We start from the raw sequence: 19,923 nt of genomic DNA, 5'->3' as shown, positions 1-19,923 counted from the left end.
GATAACAAGCTCTCGCCCCGTCTCGAGGCCTACCCAAGCTCCGGCGGTCCCGGACCCCCGGATCCGGCATCACGGGCTGATGGGCGGTAACTGCCAGTTCCAGATGAAAATTGCGCATCGGGAGTAAAAACTCCTAAGGTAACAATTGCGGGATTCTAGCTAGCACATATGTACATCAATATGACACCGAAAAAACCAAAAAGAAAAAAACAAGAAAAAGATAAGTCGATGTCATCTTGCCGGTGCTTCATTTGATTCTATTTGGTAATACATGCACACCCGTTCAAAAGAATCAGCCGCGCCCCACTTAATTTAATCCCAAATTTTCACATATAAAAACTCCACTAACCAACCTCTAAACATTTTCTTAATCACCCTCTCCCTTCCGTATAATTCGACATGTTTCTTCATTCAAAGCTTTCGAACCATACTCGATTCCTCGACTAGGAATCTCTCTAATCCGAGATTATACAATTCTCTTTTCGATATTCAGTTCACAAAAGATCCCGATTCTTAACGTCATTAACCCGAGATTCACGAGGAACCGAACCGGTGCGAGAGCGATTGATCGAATGATTGAGTCTCTAAGTACGCCATGTGATGAGCATACTTACTTCCACCAACCGGTGTTTGACTTCGCAGTTAAGACCTTCACTATGTAGCTAGCTACAAATGTTGATTTATTGGACAATATAACATATGTATACACCACCAACCTATGATATGTGCAGGTCATGATCTCGATAGAAGCCGGAGAATCAGGAGGATCAATCAATCGATCATATAATATACATAGATTAACCAAACCGGCCTGTCGGTAATGCACGATCCAAATTGAGAATTGCAATAAATTAATAATATTGGACTATGGTTAAAAACAGATGGAATTGCAAAGAATGTTTTGGTTCACACGTCTTAGCCCACAAAAATAATAGGATTTTGATTTTTTCAGCCATCATAGGACTTGATTTACCGGCGTAATGCACATATGTCGCTCCTGTATAGTCTTTGAAGTTAGCGTTCGAGATCCAATCGGCCGGACCATTAGAAAAAGGAGTAATGAAAGTCAATCGGGTTAAATCGATTACGGGATTTTTGGATCTCAGGGCGACAATGTATTTTGCAAATGATGGGGAGAAAAGAAATATTTGCGGCCGTCTCGTGTTTTATATTCGAATAGTATTGCTAATACATATTGGCGGGTTTTCATTTCTAGGGGCAAAACTAATTTATTTTAGCAAAATGAGCTCTCAAGAGGTACATAAAAATTCTGCATTATGGTTCGTGCCACCCTAGCAAGTAATTATATAAAATCGAAACAAACCAATCAAAGCTCATTATTTGCACTTAAGCTATGCTCTTTCCATATATAAATTCACAAATTGAAAAAGGGTGTAAACAAATTTATCACCTACCATTGACTTTTCCGTCGAGATCATCTCGGATCCTAATTGAGTTCAAATGATTTCGGTGCGGTAGGGGTCCAAAATATTTGTAAATGGAGAGAGATGTTGCGCCTTTCCCCCCCCTCTCTTCTTCCACGGGCCGGGCCGCTTTCCGGGGCCTGCGTGGGGGGGGGGGGGGCCCCCTGCTGCCTCCTCCCCCTTCTCCCCCAAAAAAAATATTGGAGCTTAAGAGGCTGGCTGTGGACCATAAGAACTGTGCCCGAACGTGCATTATTGAGTGAAAATGCCACCCCAACAAACCCTAATTTTTCTTTTCTTGGCTTGTTCTTCCCCCTCCCCTTTCCTTGCAGACAAGGCAAACCTAAAAAGAGCATAATTAGTTTGAACAACACACACGTACTGGTTCTGGTTTTTGAGAAGAATCCAAGATTTTTTTTCATTAAGAAAATCCCATGATTGTTAGAGCTTTCCTACTCCGATGACTAATTGAAATCATGATTCCCTCAACTAAACCCCAAAAGAGATTTGTGGTTGACACGTCTTGCTCCCACCCTCCCTCTACCCCCTTGTCGGGATTTGCACTCCCCCAACTAGCCAAATCATGGAGCCTAAGCCAAGCTCTTAAGCCCTTAATTGATTAATTAGCAATTGATCAAACTCGAAAAGGGATCGTTAATCGGATTCACGGTTCAAGATGCGTGAGGTTTTGAGTTCGATTCGGGAGCATCGACGATAGATGAGCTTGATCGTGATCGATCGATCACTTGCTTTAGTCAAATTATCCATTTCACCCCCTTCTCTCCTCGTTGTTTGCTAGAAGCCTGGGAGGAAATAGTCACGGACGCACGTAATCACCAGGGAAAGAGGTCGAATGTGAATGGGTGCAAACTTTTAGTACACGCTCGAATGAAAAGGATGCATAGTTTCCAACGAACGATGAATAATTCATCCAAATATCAAGATACCAACACACGAGAAGACCGAAAAAAGAGCGCAACGGGTTTTTATGAATATTCAGCTCAAAAGTTTCAAGTCCACACACATGTTTCAGCCTTGTTAAAAAAAGTAACCATGCTTTCTAGCTTGAGACAATGCTTCATAAGAAATTTCCTACTCCTGCTTTTTCTTGCAGTGGTTAACTGAGAGAGACCAAATGTATGCATGTCTAATGTCTGTTGTCGGGATTTGGTGGTAAACCATGTGAGTAGTCACATCCAATCGTTACTACAAGTCATCGCTGGTGAGTCATGAGCAGTAGTGTCAATATTTTACGACTTCTATATGATTTTTTATTACATTCAATGTCAGACTCACTGTCAAAATCTCTCTGCAAACTCATTTTAAGTTTGGTTAGCTTTATACCCAACGTAGCAGCCACACATGCCGGCCCTTCTTTCATCAACTTCTCAAACATTCATGCAAGGCGAAATGTTCAATACTTACACAAGCCAATCATTGAAAGAGATGTGTTTTTGTCTCAGAAGTCAACCCCTCCCCCAAAGTCCCTTTCAGATACCTCCTATTCCTTTCTTTCATAGATGATTTGGAAGAATAGTATCAATCACCCCGAGCTAAGGACAACGTGAGGAGCAATAATTCGTCAAGCGAAATGTATTTTCAACTTCCCACCTTATGTCTCACGTTATCATGCAAAATGGCATTTAAGGCCTGATCACAGAATTTGAAAATGCAGAAAGAAGAACTGGGCTCTTCTTGAACTTCATATGCATCGTCATTGATCAGGCTCTCTTCAAGGCCTCCGAGCGCGAGATTTTTCGGCGAAATTCTCTGGAATGTGCATTGGCAGGTACTAGTTTTGCAGAGTACAAAGATGACGTACGAAGCAATATTGGCGAGGAGTTTTAGCCGGTACGAGCAGAGGAAGCTCAGATATGGAGCGCTTATTGGGTGCTTGCTCATTTTCTTGAGCTTCTTCACTGTCTTCAAGCCTTACTTGGGTCCTTTACCAATTTGTAAGTGCCTTACTTTGTGTTCCGTAGTGTGACTTTGAGAACAAGCTTTCTATTTTTTTTTACTTGAAGAATGCCCTTTATTTGTAATGCAGCGTTCTTGCTTCGTTGCATTTTCTTGAAGTATTTACTTTGCAAAATGTATTAAGTCTTGCTTTGATTTTGCAGTGAACATGCGGTTGTCAATGGGCATTGCTCAAAGGATGTTTGCGACCAAGGAAACAGAGAGTTCTCAGAAGCAAGAGATGATCACTGGTAAGCACGCATGTCCTCAAAGCCAGACAAGTTCTCTGGATGAACGAAGTCTGTAGTGGCTGATGAATTTTGATATTTCTTTATTCTGAGTACTCTTCTGCTTGATCTTGCAGTTGCACAAAAGGCGACCGCGAAACCGGAGCTGCTGCCCATTTCCACTAGTCACCAGGGTATTCGCACTATTGAATTAGTTGACATTCATGATCAGTCCTCGTTTCATTTCAATCTGTATACGGACAGAATGATCGCCAATCATCTACGATCTTGTACTTGCAGAAAATGTGACAACGAAACCGGAGCTTCGACTCAATTCCACATACCCCAAAGGTACTGACACTGACTGACTAATCCGTTAACTCATGCTCTTGAAAACTCCGCTGTCTCTGACTTAAATCTTGTATTTTGCAGAAAATGAAACAATAACGAAACCAGAGATACTGGTCAATTCCACAGATCGCCATGGTATGTCATTTCGGTTGACAAACTAGTCTATATTCAAAACTCTGCTGAATATCTTCAATGCTCTGATGGGTTAATTAAGACTGTTTTTTACAATCTTGCAGTTGTGAAAAATGCCAGCATGGAAGCCGGTCCAGAGGTACTGCTGAATAACACAGAACGCCCAGGTACTTCAAACTCTGAGCGGCATTAGTTTACATCTTGATCTAGATGTCTTCATTCAGCTACGATTCTGATTACCGTTGTCGGTAAATCTCTCAGCAGTGGAAATTGAGGAATCAGTGCCGCTGAATTCCACTGATCACCAGGATACTTCATTGTCTATAGCAGGTCAATTCACGTACTTAATTTTCCTAGATAATTGGATATGTTCTGAACTTTACGTGCCGCATTGTGAGTTCTTTGGCTCATGAACTCGCTGTTGCAGAGAACGTGATGCGGAAAAGAGAGCCGCTGTGCAACATTCTGAATCCAAGAACAGATGTATGTGACATCGCTGGTGAAGTTAGGGTCCATGCCAAATCGTACACAGTCTATGCCTCTTCCCCTGAAATGGCCACTCAGGATGATGGACACACCTCATGGAAGGTAAGACCGTACGCGAGAAAATCCGACCGGACAGCAATGAGCTCGGTCACGGAATGGTCCGTGCTCCCCGCATCTGAGGGCCGACGCGAAATTCCTAAGTGCACCCAAAACCATTCTACCCCGGCCATCCTTTTCTCGGTCGGTGGATTTTCGGGGAACCACTTCCACGACTTCAGCGACATCTTAGTCCCGCTCTACCTGACAGCAAGGCCGTTTAACGGGGACGTGCAGTTCCTCGTGACCAATTACCGCTCCTGGTGGGTCTCGAAGTTCAGAGCGATCTTTCAAAACCTTTCCAAGTACCCGGCCATCAACATCGACCAGGAAAAGGAACAGGTGCATTGCTTCCCGAGCGTGATTGTGGGGCTCAACCGCCACGACGATTTCAAAATCAACCCTTCCATGCCTCCCCACACAACAATGAGTGATTTCAGGGATTTCCTGAGGACCTCCTACTCACTAAAACGGAGCAAAGCAATCGAATTGCGGGCCGGAGACCCTCGAAAGCCCCGACTCCTGATCGTAGCACGGAAACGTACGAGATCCTTCACGAATCCCGCAAGGATCGCGAAGATGGCCAAGGCCGTGGGGTTCGAGGCGGTGGTGGCGGAGGCGGACATGAACGTGCCGCGGTTCGCCGAGCTCATGAACTCGTGCGATGCGGTGATGGGGGTCCACGGGGCGGGGCTGACCAATATGGTGTTCCTACCGGACAACGCAGTTCTGATCCAGATCGTGCCATTGGCGGGCGATTGGCTCTCAAGAACATACTTCGGCGACCCTTCAAGGGACATGAACCTGAGGTACCTGGAGTACAAGATTGGCGTGAGAGAGAGCACGCTGCTGGATCAATACCCAATTGACCACGTCGCTCTGAGAGATCCACGCGCGTTCCACAAGGGCAAATGGGACGATTTCAAGAAGATTTACCTGGACAACCAAAACGTGAAGCTCGATGTCAGGAGGTTCAGACCCACTTTGGGAGAAGCCCTCCGGCTTCTGCAGGAGCAGAGGCATTGAGCTCATCTTCTTTACATGCAAATCCTCTATCGTTCTTCTTCTGGGGGGGTCTCTTGCTCAGTGGGCCTTCTGCATGTAAATTGATACACGTTCGAGTTCTCTGTCTTGCGTTGGGTAGGCGATTCGGGGGACGGTTGTTTGGACACTCTGTTGCTTAGCGTTAGGAATGTCAAAGAAGCCAGGGGAAGAAATCTTTGAGCTTCTTTACCAAAACGAGATTCTTTCTTGACAAATCAAGCTTCTTGTTTTTTTTACATATTTTTTTCTTGAAATCTTTGCTGGTGGTGAATTTTGCTAGTGTCCCGTTCAATTTGATATATTTATACGGTCCCGTGGAGTGAGCTTCGCGATTTTCTTTTCCCACTTTTCCCGTGCACTGTTTCATTGACAATATCGACGTTTGAAAGTCTTCGATGGTTGAGATGAAGTGGGTTCGGAGCTTCGAATGCATGTAAATTATTTTGTTTTCAATATTATCGCATGATGAAAGCCACCATGCCTGCCAAATCTACTCTGTTTCTTTTGTTTTTTCCTCACCCTTAAGTCAGATACCGAATATATAAATATACCTAAAATCTACACACTTCTTTGGCGACAAGAGAGTACAAAGCCCTAATTTAACCTTCATCTATAGTAGTTATGCTGCGCGTAGTTTCGTGGAGAAAACATTTGGTGCACTCAACGAGTGCTCGCACCGCATTTTGTCACCTTAAATTATGTGAATCTCATGTGAAACTCATTGAATTCCAATGACAGAAATGCAACGAGATGTGTTTAAAAATCTCTTAACGAGAGAGAGTGAACTATATTAAAATAAGTCAACATGGGAATGTATTTAGGCATGCCAAGATATGCAGCCAATTATTAGAGGTTGAGAAGCATGGTAAGTTACATGTGACTCAATGCAATCCAGGATGATAATCTTTTTTTTTTGTTGTCCAATTTCATAATCTATCAAGTCGGCATGGAATGAAATTTTCTACAATATTGTTTTTTTGAAGGTTGTGGGCATATAGTGAACCCCAAATAAAATCTTAGATTTCTTTAAAGCATTATTAACATCGTGGGGGTCTTATGATCCTGTTGTTAACTATAATTTCGAATCACCAGCGAGTGTCGACTTAGAAGCCATGCCTGTCATTCTTTAGGTGAAGTCTTATTGTACGTACGCAGTCAAGTCGGCGGTTCGGAATTGTGCCCTTGAATTGGACGATTGGCTTTGTTATGGACTGATATTGTCCTGTGCTCTGTTGCAAGCTTTAGCAGCAATCTTTAGTTGTGGGATCTTTTAATTTGAAATCTAATTCTACACAATCCGGGCTGTACCTTGGGCTTGCGCAATAAGCAAACATGGATCTTCAACAGCCGATGCAAGCTGGTTAAGGTTGGCCCATAATGTACCATAGGGGCGGGCCACTTTGACCTCGGGCTTATGACATAAGTGACTACTGTCTTCCTACGAGGTCACGAGTTCGAAGCATGACAAGCTCACGAAACAATCCTTGTGTGCAAAGAGCGATCTTCATGTTGAGATGCCGGCGGAACTGCAGAGACAGGTTTGCCTTTCCCAAAAGTGTCGACTCTAGGGACCCATCCAAGATCGAGAATCCACGGACAGTCATTCAGCTCGAACGGAACACTCCGTTAGACATGGCCACGGTTCGGAACCGGCGGTTCTGGTTCGTGGCCATGTATGAACTGGAACCGGCGGTTCCGGGCCGGTTTGGAACCAGCCGGTAAAAATTAAAAAAATAAATTATGAAATAAACAAATAATGAATTATCAAATTATGAAATAATGAATTATTCAATATAAAATGTAATCAAAATGTACATTGTAATCAAATTTGGGGAAAAAAAGAGAGAAAGAGATGGGGCTTTACCCACCCATGGGTAGCTCAGTTGGTTATGGCGTACTTGGGATTGTGTGGTTAGGCGCACTGGTCCTAAGTTCAATTCCCCAACTGAGCACTTGTGATTTAAGTGAGGGGCTATGGCGGTGGGTTGCTGTGCCAGTCTCCCTTGAGGAATAGTCGAGGTGCGCGCAAGCTGGCCCGGACACCTCGGTTACCAAAAAAAAAAAAAAAAGAGATGGGGCTTGAACTTAATGAATTATCATTAAGCGCTTTACATATCTTCTTGGGGATAGAAGAATCAAAATTCATGCGGTTCTTTTACCTCGTCGTGTACTCGTTACGATCGATGGTAGTGGCGTATCTCGTCGTCAAAGATTCGTTCATTATTTCGATCTATCTCTTGTTGTTGATGTGAGCCTTCGTCAATCATCGACGCAGCTGAGCTTTCACATTCGGAACTAATCTTGAACGTTGTTCATCAAAATATTATCTCGTGAATGCTTGTTTGTAAAAATTTGTTTTGTAATAAGAGAAAGGATTGGGTATTGGCTTGCGTGCCTCTTCCATCAATCCAAAATTAAAAAACCTATACTACCTTCATATTCAGAAAACTCAAAAGAAACGATTAGATACATCTCTAATTCAGAAATGTTTCCTATTACTCCCTTTTGCTTTTTTTGTCTATGTAATAAAAGTTGGTACCCTCTACTAATTTTATCTGTACTCTCATTTTGTGTCTCGGTAGATTGAGAAAATCCAATATCACCTCCCTTAGTACAAAATTCATTATATAATTCTATTACTACGTTTTTAACCTCCCTTAGTATGGTTGTAACATCTATTGTATTATAATGTAAACATTGATAATACATATGCAAATAATCACCTAAACCATCTAATTTGCAACGTGGATAAAAAACACAAGCAACTAAATAAATAATAGGAATTTCGCTATAATAATGTAGCCATTTCATTCTCATTGTTACTATAGTATTTTGTAATTCAACATCATTTTCATATTCCTCAAAAACTCCGACAATATTAATACACTCTACAAAAAATAAATGCGTAGTAAGATAATAAACACCGGACAAAGTATAAGTTACATAATTAAAAACCTTTAAAATATCTAATTTTTTTTTGCAAATATCCCACTCTTGTGAGTATAAATTAATATGAGGTATATTATTAGAAATGAATACACATAATAAATCTTTATATGCAAAAGATTCATTAAGCAAGTGGAAAGTAGAATTCCAACGAGTTGGAACATATCTTGAAAATCTTCTTGGCCTTTTTCCATTTGCTTTACAAAATCTACTCCATTCTTTCATTTTTTGGGGATGTTTCCATAAAAATTGAATCGCTGTTTTTATTGGTTCAAGAAAAATATCAAGAGTTTTCAAACCATCTTGTATACATAAATTTAAAACATGACAAGCACATTTAACGTGAAAAAATTTTCCGCCAAAAGCGGATCTACAAATATTTTCTAAATTGGCAATTGAAGCGGTATTTGCCTCGGCATTATCAAAACCAATTGAAAAAATTTTGTTAAGCAAACAATATTCCTCTAAAATTTGCCTAATTATTCTATAAATATTATTTGCCGTATGCTTACCATCGAAAACTCTAAATGGGAGGACTATTTTTTGAATATTCCAATTGTCATCTATCTAATGACATGTTATGCCCATGTAAGAATGATTTTGCCAATGATCACTCCAAATATCACTACCCATATGCACACATCCATTAAATTGCATAAAAAAGTTTTGTAAATCTTTTTTTCCATTTTTGTAAAGATCTTTAATTACTCATTTAATTGTATTTTTAGGAACACGTTTTGCTTGTGGAGCACAAACTTTTTGTACAAATTGATTAAAACCAAATCTTTCTCCAAAATTAAATGATAAATGCTCAACGGAAACAAATTTACCTAATTCTTCCACTACAAAAAAACAAGGATTTAGCCACGGAAATTAGCGACGAAAAATTATTCGTTGTTAATTTGCGACGAAAAATAAATTCATCGCTAATTAGCGACGAATTTTTTTGTCGTCGCTAATTTGCGACCGATTTTGCGACGACACACAAGTCGTCATAATTAGCGACGACTAATTTTTCGTCGCTAATTAGCTACGGAGTTAGCGACGAAAAAAAAATTCGTCCCTAATTTTGCGACGGAAAATAAATTCGTCACTAATTTGCGACGAAAAAAATTCTTTGGTAATTTGCGACGGATTTCGCGACGAAAAATTATTCGTCGCTAATTAGCGATGAAAAAAAAATTTATCGCTAATTTTGCGACGGATTTTGTGATGCAATATAAATTCGTCGCTAATTTGCGACGGAACAAAATTCGTGGCTAATTTTGCGACGAAATTTACGACGATGAAAAAAAATTCGTGGCTAAATTTGCGACGGAAAAAAAATCTGTCGCTAATTCGTGACGAAGTGTACGGCATAATTTGTTCGTCTAATTATATTATACCCACCCACACCCCCTTTTTTTTTTTTCTCTCTCTCTCTCTCTCTCTCTCTCTCTCTATCTATGCTAAATTCGTCGTTGTTCTCTCTCCCTCTCCCTCTTTCGTTTCTCTCGATAAACCTCTCTCCGCACGCGCAAATCAGTCTCGGTAAAGCTTTTCCGCCGGTAAGTGTCATGGCTAATTTGGAGGCTAATTGGCGACAAATACGGTTCGTCGCAAACCTATTCGTAGCTGGATTCGAATTTTTTGTATTTTGTTGATTTTTTTTTGTAACTTCTTCCCCGGTCGCCGGTCGCTAGACCTGGCCGGCCATGGGCGAGGTCTGTCCAGAAGTAGAGCCATATTTCAAGTAAGTGTACATTTGCAATATATATGTACCGTGTGTCAAACATTTACTAATATATAAATGGTATTTGTTAATAGGATTTTTCAAACTTTAATGGATGGACTACCACCAAATGAGTTTGACCGTTTATGTGATGAAAAATTTGCAGCGTGGTTCAAAACATATGTAAGTTGCCTATTAACCAAAATCAAGTTATTAATATTTTATACATAATTTATTAAAATATATATTATTGACTTTGCGTGTGTGACCTTAGGTTCACAATAATCATGATCAAGTTGAAGAGCAAGGATTGCTATATCATCTGTCATGGGGTCCAAAGTCAAACGTACGAAGTTGGCCAGCATATTTCATAAACGGGTATAATTTTCATACTCAAGAATATGGAATGGGAAAAGCCACAATAAATAGTGGTGTGTGTGTGTGTTTAGTCATCCAATGGTGGCAGTTCAACAGATGATTTTTATGGCTTGTTGGATGAAATTATAGAGATAGAGTACCCTGGACCATTAATGCGAGTTGTGTTATTTAAGTGCATGTGGTTCAACCCCATCAAAGGAATTAAGGTGCATACGAAGTTTGATTTGGTTGAAATAAATCACAAGAAAATATATATGAAATATGAACCGTTTGTCTTGGCACAACAAGCAATTCAAGTATATTATGCATCATATCTTAGTTTAAAACGTGATAAAGCTGATTGGTGAGCTATATGTAAAACCAAAGCACGAAGAAAAATCGAGAAACACTGGAAGGATACAGCATATCAACAAGAGGAAGTTTGTAACACGGTTGAAACTGATGAATATAACATTCTAACTTTACGAGATCCATGTGGAGCAATGATAGATGTTGATCCAACTGAAATTCGGGAATCAAATTTAGAAGGTCTTACAGAATCTGATTTTTAGACAGATGATGAAGATGATGCTCATGAAGAAGACGAAGATGAAGACGAAGATGAAGATGAAGTTGAAGATTATGATTTTTAAGACTTTTTACTAATTATGTGTAATTATTATTATTATTGCGACATGTATTATTTTTTTTGTCATAACTATTATTATTGTTGTTGTTGTTGTTGTTGTTGTTTTTATTATTATTATTATTATTGTTATTATTATTAATGCAATAGGTCATCGGAAAATTCGTTGCTAATTGGCGACAAGTCAAATACTATTCATGCGATGACATTTGTGATATTTTATTTTCCATTTAATTTGGATCGTCGCTAATTGACAAAATTATCGACGAAAACTTATTCGTGGCTAATTGGCGACAAATAATGTTCATCGCAAAATGAATGACGATATTTGCAAAATTTTCTTAGGCACGAATTGTTTATATGGTGGGTCATCACTAATTTACCGCGAAAATTGTAATTTTTGTCGAAAATAAACTTTCACGACAATCGCGACTATTTTTTGCGACGAAAATAAACCTTCACGGCACAATGGTGACTATTTTTCTAATAATTAGCGACGAAAATAAACTATTGCGTGCCTATTTTTCAAATCCGTCTCTAATTCCGTCGCTAATTAGCGACGGAAATAACCGTTGGGGGCCCTAGTGCGCCCATTAGTCGAATCGGTCGCTAATTCCGTCGCTAATTAGCGACGGAAATAAACGTCGGGGGCTCTAGTTCGCCCATTTGTCGAATCCGTCGCTAATTAGTGACTAAATTCGCGACGGAAATCGACCTTCTCGGAACAACGACTATTTTCCAACTCCGTCGCTAATTAGCGACAAAAATCAACCTCGGAACTACGACTATTTTGCGAATCCGTCGCTAATTCTGTCGCTAATTAGCGACGGAATTTGCGACGGCAATAAACCTTCGGGGGCACACATGAGCCTTTTGTTTGGAATCTGTCGCTAATTCCGTCGCTAATTAGCGACGACATTCGCGATGGAACTCGACCTTCTCGGAACAACGACTATTTTCCGAATCCGTCGCTAATTAGCGACGGAAAAGAAACGTTTGGGGGCGTATGATCCTTTGTTTGGATTCCGTCGCTAATTAGCGACGGAATTCACGACGGAAAAGAAAGCTCGAGTCCATATCGCTACCTTTTCCGAGTCCGTCGCAAATTCCGTCGCTAATTAGCGACGGAAATAAACCTTGTGGGAACCAGTGCGCCTATTTATCGAATCCGTCGCTAATTACATCGCTAATTAGCGACGGAATTAGCGACGGAAATCGACCTTTTCGGAAACACGACTATTTTCCAAATCCGTCGCTAATTCCGTCGCTAATTAGTGACGGAAAAGAGCACTCGAGTCAAGTTCACGACCTTTTCCGAAACCGTCGCTAACAATCGCCTCAATTGTTCGAATAAGCCACGAATTTAACGTGGCGAAACGGCGACGTCTGTGTTTTGGGGGGGTAGATTTAGGGTAAATCTTCGCGGCCTCGCTCCACCTCCTCCATTCTTCGCCCGCTTCCGGTGCCGCCGAAATCGATCCGGTTTCCTTCGCCCGGGACGACCTCCTCCGGCCGTTTCTCCTCCCGTAGTCCGTCCTCGTTACGTGCCTCTTCTTTCCCCTCGGTGTCGACCGCGATTCTGTGGCAGAATTCGAGCAAACATCAGCTCAGGTATGGCCCCGCTTCTAGCTAGCTGCTGTCTGCGCGTTTTCCCGCGTTGGTTGGGATTTCGGTGCCGTTCGCAATTGGCTTCGAGCTCGGTGATCATCGGTCGGCCTTGTTCTTCGTTTCTTGCTGTCTGAGCTCGATGCGGTGGTCGAGTGATCGAATCGATGCTAGTCGGAAATGAGCAAGTGGCCATCGGGCGGGGAGCCGTCCCTGTCTAGGTCGGTGTAGCCGAAACGCAGCGAGCATGCCCGTCTCGACGCACTCATTATCGGCGGATAACAGCGAGAGACTTGGTTCGAGCAGGCTTTGTGGCTTGTTTCCTTTGTATCGTTCAACATCTATGTAATATATTTGTTCACGGTTCTTGTTGATCTAGTAATCTAAGTTCGTTATTTGAGCTCGGAGAACCTTGACAACCTAGATTCATGTTAGCATCTCTGTCATTTGCCCGTGTGGTGTGTGCAATAACTTCCACAGATTGATTAAACTGTTAGTCAGAAAATGCTATCCTTGGCCGTGCTATGAACTTTTCTCTTTTGATAATTAATATATTGTAAATTGTTGCAGTTAGTAGTTTCCACAAGATTCTTAGAACCCAACTGATACAGCACTTATTTCTTGGGTCTGGGAACGGAGGAGACTGATTCTAAAGTATTTTCTCTAAACTGGAAGTTGTCCTTGTTTCCATGTTGTAGTTAAGAAGTTGTCCTGTAGAAACACTGCGTTGCTACAACAGAAAAGAATAAAATGCCGCATGGTCCTTGTATATTTGTTTTGTTATATTCCTGTTTAGTCAAATTGTGCCAAGCGATTTGGCATCAATTTGTGGTTGGTCCAGGTCCATGTCCTGTAATGGCATGCTTAACTATGAACCTGAGAATAAGCTTGAGCTGTTTCAATTGTAGGTAGATCTTTTATGATAGGCTATGCACGGACATCATTTTAAAAGAATTTCCCATGTTGCTCTGTTTTTTGGGAATGATGTGTTTGACCCTTCTTTACTATGAAGTTTTGCTAAATGGCAGTCTTTTAATAGTATATGAATGCTAATCACTATTGAAAGAGATGATTGTATAAGATGTGTTATATCTTCTTTTATAATAGTTGTGATTATGAACTAATGCTTTACATCTTGTTCTCTCTCTTACAACAATTCTATTATGTATTAAGAGGATAGATTTTCTGCTTCGGAAAAGCCTCAAGTATATTTCTTGCTCTCTGAAACAAAATGGTAAGCTTTATGATATACGTCATTATGTCTCCCTAATACATGTTCATATTTTAAAGATATTTGTCTAACCTTCCTAATTCTCAGTATAAACGTGGAGGTTACATGCGTGGTGCACTTTCACAAAGAAGACCAGCCCCTTCATCGTCCTCGTCCCCGTCCCCGTCCCCGTCCCTTTCCTCTTCCCTTGCCCTTTCATCTAACCGTCAACCACCACATGCTGATGGACAATATGGACGCATTGGCCCTTCCTCCGACCCTCAAGTTCCATCTCCTGCGGTTCCATCTCCTTCCGTTCCATCTCCTTCTTCAGTGCAACACTCAAATGATGAGGGAAACACAGGTGAAGAAGATAACCGATGCATGATATGCCCATGTGGAGATTCGTAAGTACTTCATTTTTTGTAAGTATATGTTATATTTTGGGTTTTAGATATGGATGTCAACTCAATTGTCCATGTTGGAAATTATCCTTATGCTTCATTGTTTCATTGTCCATATCGTTATAACCTAATTGCAGATTCACGGATGCTACGTATGTTGTGAGGGAACTTAATAAAATAATCAATAACTATTGGATGGGGCAATATATTAGTTTCAGCAACGCTCCACAAGAATTAAAGGATTTGTGGTGGAATGAGTTCAAGGTAAGTTTTGTCCTTCTATTTTCTCACAAACTAAGTTCGGTGTTGCATACTAATGGTCAAGAATGAATTTTCTCACGAATTGTCTGGTGCATGGTAATGGATATGTGACCCTCATAATAACTTTCAGTTGTTTTTCTATTGATTGCAGCGGAAGTTCAGGTGGGATGAAACGAAAGAATATGAAGTTAGAAGAATTTTTAAGAAGAAAGCCGGTGATCACATGCGAAATGTAATGAATAAAGCAAAGATTCGTCAAGAAAAACCGGATTTTATTACGACTGACAATTGGACGGAAATTAAGAGAACTTGGGACACCGAAAAGCATAAGCAAATGAGTGAACGAAATAAGAAGAATCGAACTTCTAGTTCGAGTCAAGGGTCTGCCACATATGCTGGGGGCTCTATCAACATCGGGGAGCATAGAAAAAGAATGGTAAGTCTATTAAACATGTTGTAAGTTAATTTAATTCAATAATTACTCATTTATATTTATATTTTGTAGGCAAATGAATTGGGGACGGAACCGACATTTGCAGCTACATTTGAACGCACATTTCAGAAAAAAGATAAGACATGGACTGGCGATCGCGCAAAAGCTATTAAGGTATGTGAGGTTATACTTTGAATTTTATGGAAACTAGAATGAAAACCATGAATAATTTAAATATTTATGGTAGTTGTATATATGAAGTTATTTTATTTTCATTTATATTGTTAATGTAGGAAAAATATGATGAACTTTTAATAAGCACTGCTAGTGGTGGCGATGGTGTTGCTACGTCTGAGCCATCGATTGATAGTATGGTATTATGGGTGGAGGCATCGGGTGGAATGAAAAGAGGAAAAGTATTTGGGATGGGATCCTTGTCAAGGGAATACACAACGAAGGCTGTTGCAACTTCATCCTCCAATGCAGCTGTTTATGCAGCTGTTTCAAGGAGGACACGACATGAGGAGCAAATGACCCAAGAATTGAAACAACTGAAACAGTTACTTGTACAGAAGGACGATGAAATTAGAGTGGTCAAACAACAATATAAATCTCTAGAGGCTCAAACGCAATTGATCATGCGACACCTCAACCTCGATCACGATGAGGTTCCTCGTATACCTCCCACTAATCCAATAGGTGATGGGCACAATGATAATCAACACAATGATGAGGAGATTGCTGCTACTGATGATGATTTTGTCGGTCCTTGCTAGTTATTCTCTTTGGGGGTAAGCTTGCTTCAGCATCTTCTCTTGCCTTGGAAAGAATAGCTACAATATCACCTTATGAGGACCAACTTACAACAATTATTTTCTGTGCACAACTTTCTTACATGTCTGTACAATGCTTGCGAAAAACTGAAAATTTGGAGATTCCAGATTATTGCCGTAATTAGCGACAGAAAATGATGATATTTGAACATTGTAGAAATACATGCCTGATTTGATTTCAAATTCTGATCATATTTGCATAGAAATGACTTTTGAGTCCTTTGTTCCTAGATATGGATTTTATTTTGGGGGTTTTGTCAGAGAAGGTGATGGGGATGCAAAAGTGTGGTGTTATATTATGAAGGGAAAATCGCGTTAAAAAGAAAAAAAAGTTTTTCTTGGTCAGTGCAGTGGGTTGTGTACTTGTATCCAGAGAATTTTAGTGAAAATAAAAGAAGGTTCACAATTTTGGATCTCCTTTAGTCGGGGTTGATATTTTCTTAAAGAAGTTCAGATTTCTGAGCATTATGTGAAATTTGGATTTTGCAGTTCTGATTGCCAAAAAAATGAGGCTGTCTTCTGCTGGTTTTTCTCCCCAAACCCAGGAAGGTATGTTTCTTGTTTTTGGGGTGAAGTCACGACAATTTTATGTATCCAATTCTAAGACTTTTAACCCCTCCCCTAGCTCTCCCTAGAAAGCGGGAAAAAAAGAGAGAGACCCAAATATAAAACAAGAAAAGCTTGTTCTTGGATCAGCATATGCCTAGTTCACATTCTGCTAATGCATACATCTGCTGATGTATCTTATTCTTGGGATGTATCGGACAAGCACGATCTGGGCCTATCTAAGGAGGACCTGTGTTTTGGTTATTGTACGATTTACGTCATTAATTCTGCTAGCTTAATTGCTTGAATTTGCAGGTGGTGGACCAGTTACAGTCTGGTGGTCAATCTAAAAGAAAAGGCTGCAGAACTGAGTTGCCAAGGTCTGTTGTGGGAAGTCGCATAATAGACATAATGAAGGAAGAAAAAAAGAATGATGTGGTTTGGCAAGGCAAATGTTCGGGTACAGTGTAAGTTTATCATTTAGAGATACTTGCATGTTTATTTAAAATGCTCTTGATGAAAATATCCTGAGATAGTTGACCTGTTTTTTGGCAGATATATCAGGGGAAGTGAATGTGAGGGGCATTTCTCAATGATAAATGAGGCTTGTTCTATGTTAGTATACCAAGCATGGCTCTTTTGCACTTATCTTACTTTCAAAGATCCTCCTGACCATGATGTATTTCTTTTGCTGCTAAAGTTGCTTCAATTTTGGTGGAACTGATATACATGCAAATAACCCAAAGTCTAAGTAAACTTTATCGTCTTACTTTGGTGCTTCTTGCTTAATTTCACTACACGTTCTCATCCATTTGAACATCTTCTGCTCAAAAAACATCAGTTAAATTTATCACCTTTGTGATATCCGGTTAAAGCATTGAGTGGCCCTTCTTTGTTGGATGCTGAGAAATTGTTGTTTAAGAAATTTTTTTATTCTAACAATGAAAAGTAACAATCAATTGTTGATTGAAGGTATGTTTCTTGTTTTTTGGGTTTAACTTTGTGCTTGAATTCCTCTCATCTCTCTGGTCCGGGTGACCTAAGCAACTGGAAAATTTTTGTTTTTCAGATTTCTACTGACATAAATTGTTGTATTATGTTTTAAAATTTGGGGTGGCTACATTTTTCCTTGGTCAGGAGTTTTTCGAAAATGATTTACAAGTATGAGGACCAAAAGCTTGACCATAAAGATGTTGGCTGGCTTGTTCAACCAAATTCTTGCTTACTGAGCAAAAAGAAGTGACTTTTTTCATGTCTTTGCTTTTCCTCTCTTAGTGAAGTGCTTTTTCAGATGCCCCAGCAGATGGGTTCATTTTTCTTGGTCCAGCTAAATTTGCTTTTTCTAAATTCTTGGATGCTGAATTTTGGTTCTTGCTGTTACCTCTGAGAAGCCACAATTGGGAAAAAGAGAGAGAATTCAGTCTCTCTTCTGCGCCCTGTCCGTATCAAGTGCGCATGTTATCTTGTCTGCCCATGTAGAAATTCTGATCAATGCTATTATGGATTTTAATTTTTGCATTACAGGGACTTATAGCTATTGGTGGTTTGAAAAAAGGATCAAATTTTTGTAGGCGACATAAATACGATTTACAAGGATGAAAAAACTACAGTGGATGTGAAAGTTGACTCATATTCAAATGTAAGAACATCGATGTTGGTCCTGGAACGCTTTTTTTTAACCCTCCTACTTGTTTTTTTTAGCTCTGGACTGATTCAATATCTTTATTTATGTATCCATATTTTATCAGGTGTCGACAAAAGTGACTGTTCCTGGTGTCCTGCCGAGTACCAAAGCTGCCCATATTTTATGGTTGTCTCGCGTCCTTTCAATGTTTTGAATGTATTACATGATGTTCATTAATGCTTATCTATCTCTATGTATTACAAGATTGGATATCAAATAGCATCATGTGAGACATTGCAACTTTCATAATCTTTTGCAGATTAGCATCTACCTCTATGGTTGTCTCGTGTTCTTTGATTGTTTTCAATGTATTACATGATGTTTATTTATGCGTAACTACCTCTATATTGCCCAAATGGTGTTCTATGCTTGAAACATGCTCATGAACTTCACGGGCGTAAATTCGGAAAATGTGCTGATTGGGAGGGGCTGTTTTTGTTGGAACTCCATTATTGTACATTCTCTTTCGAGCTACAATACCTCCATAATCAATGTTAAATATACATTCTAGAATTTAATTTTGCTCCTAATTAAATTTAAAATTGAAATCGTCCCCAAACAAACTTCGTCGCTATAGAATTAATAACAAATTATAGCTAAATTCGTTCCAGTATAATATTCGTTGCAAAAGTCAAAATTAGCGACGACTTTTGCCACGAATAAATTTGTCGCAAATTACTGATAAAAAAAAAATTCGTGGCAAATTAGCGACGGATTTTGCCACGAATTTGTCACAAACAATTAGCGATGACTTTTGCGACGAACAGTTTTCGTCGCAATTTAGCGACGAATTTTGCGATGAAGAGAGTTTGTGGCAAATTAGCGATGAATTTTGCTACGAATACTTAGCGACAAATTTAGCGACGAATTTTGCCACGAATATTTAGTGACATTTTGCGACGTATTTGTTCCGTCGCCATTTAGCGACGAATAATTAACGACGAATTTTCCGACGAATTTTTTTCCGTCGCAAATTAGCGACGAAGAAAATTTGTGGCAAATTAGCGACGAATTTTGCCACGGATAATTAGCGACGAATTTTACGACGGTTTATTTTCCGTCGCAATTTAGCGACGAGTTTTGCGACGAAAAAAGTTCGTGGCAAATTAGCGTCGAATTTTGCCACGGTTAATTAGTGACGATTTTTTTTCCGTCGCTAATTAGCGACGATTTTTGCGACGTATATTTTTCCGTCGCTAATTAGCGATAAAAATTGAAACGCTAATTAGCAACGAAAATTGAAATTTTTCGTCGCTAAATTTTGCGACGGCGTATTAGCGACGAATTTGCCCAAATTTTTCGTCGCAAAATTCGTCGCTAAAATCCACTTTTTTCGTAGTGTTCCTTATAAGTTTTTTCATTAAAACGAAATAAATAAGAAGTGTTAGGATTGACGTACTCGAAAATTTGTTGTTGCTTGGTATCGATTCCCGCTTCGGTTGGATGTTTGCTAGTCGTTTGAATGTTTTATATCTTTGTCCACCTGTATATTTATATATTGCCCCACAATATTTACAAATTATATCATACCTTTTTTGACTAATATCAAACCTTTCCGTTTTCGTGAAGTG

At 39.8% G+C, this 19,923-nt stretch overlaps 2 protein-coding genes and 1 long non-coding RNA gene across 4 annotated transcripts; all 3 read left to right on the top strand.

The window, feature by feature from the left end:
• The first annotated feature begins 3,104 nt into the window (after positions 1 to 3,104).
• On the top strand, positions 3,105 to 5,949 carry LOC115680402 (beta-1,2-xylosyltransferase XYXT1-like). 2 transcript variants are annotated; one of them, XM_056314974.1, is made up of 8 exons: positions 3,105 to 3,379; positions 3,545 to 3,631; positions 3,745 to 3,801; positions 3,908 to 3,958; positions 4,040 to 4,093; positions 4,195 to 4,257; positions 4,355 to 4,420; positions 4,518 to 5,949. In XM_056314974.1, exons 1-8 carry the CDS (start codon positions 3,238 to 3,240, stop codon positions 5,696 to 5,698), a joined length of 1,701 nt encoding a protein of 566 aa, XP_056170949.1. In that variant the 5' UTR covers positions 3,105 to 3,237; the 3' UTR covers positions 5,699 to 5,949. The 2 variants fall into 2 exon arrangements, with proteins under 2 accessions (XP_056170949.1, XP_030460066.1); XM_030604206.2 differs by having other exon boundaries at positions 3,106 to 3,379; positions 4,352 to 4,420.
• An 8,714-nt stretch (positions 5,950 to 14,663) lies between these two features.
• On the top strand, positions 14,664 to 16,065 carry LOC115666878 (uncharacterized). The gene is made up of 5 exons (XM_056314498.1): positions 14,664 to 14,859; positions 15,008 to 15,292; positions 15,362 to 15,463; positions 15,583 to 15,789; positions 15,850 to 16,065. Exons 1-5 carry the CDS (start codon positions 14,791 to 14,793, stop codon positions 16,063 to 16,065), a joined length of 879 nt encoding a protein of 292 aa, XP_056170473.1. The 5' UTR covers positions 14,664 to 14,790.
• Positions 16,066 to 16,359: 294 nt separating this feature from the next.
• On the top strand, positions 16,360 to 17,331 carry LOC115680387 (uncharacterized). Its single transcript, XR_008817258.1, has 3 exons — positions 16,360 to 16,671; positions 16,984 to 17,135; positions 17,224 to 17,331. It is a non-coding gene; the product is annotated as an uncharacterized LOC115680387 (long non-coding RNA).
• Positions 17,332 to 19,923: the final 2,592 nt, after the last annotated feature.

This window comes from Syzygium oleosum, unplaced genomic scaffold, assembly GCF_021117445.2.
Source record: "Syzygium oleosum isolate NSW1041296 unplaced genomic scaffold, Sole_v2.1 Sole_v2.09, whole genome shotgun sequence".
Taxonomy (NCBI): Eukaryota; Viridiplantae; Streptophyta; class Magnoliopsida; order Myrtales; family Myrtaceae; genus Syzygium; species Syzygium oleosum.
This window is presented reverse-complemented; position numbering and strand designations above follow the sequence as displayed.

Bases quoted from the DNA above. Each gene is read 5' to 3' on its own strand.
- LOC115680402 (XM_030604206.2), top strand. From the start codon at position 3,238: ATGACGTACGAAGCAATATTGGCGAGGAGTTTTAGCCGGTACGAGCAG. The intron at 3,959-4,039 runs GTACTGACACTG...TGTATTTTGCAG, and splicing joins CAATTCCACATACCCCAAAG to AAAATGAAACAATAACGAAA. The intron at 4,258-4,351 runs GTACTTCAAACT...TAAATCTCTCAG, and splicing joins GAATAACACAGAACGCCCAG to CAGTGGAAATTGAGGAATCA.
- LOC115666878 (XM_056314498.1), top strand. From the start codon at position 14,791: ATGGGGCAATATATTAGTTTCAGCAACGCTCCACAAGAATTAAAGGAT. The intron at 14,860-15,007 runs GTAAGTTTTGTC...TATTGATTGCAG, and splicing joins TGTGGTGGAATGAGTTCAAG to CGGAAGTTCAGGTGGGATGA. The intron at 15,293-15,361 runs GTAAGTCTATTA...TATATTTTGTAG, and splicing joins GGGAGCATAGAAAAAGAATG to GCAAATGAATTGGGGACGGA.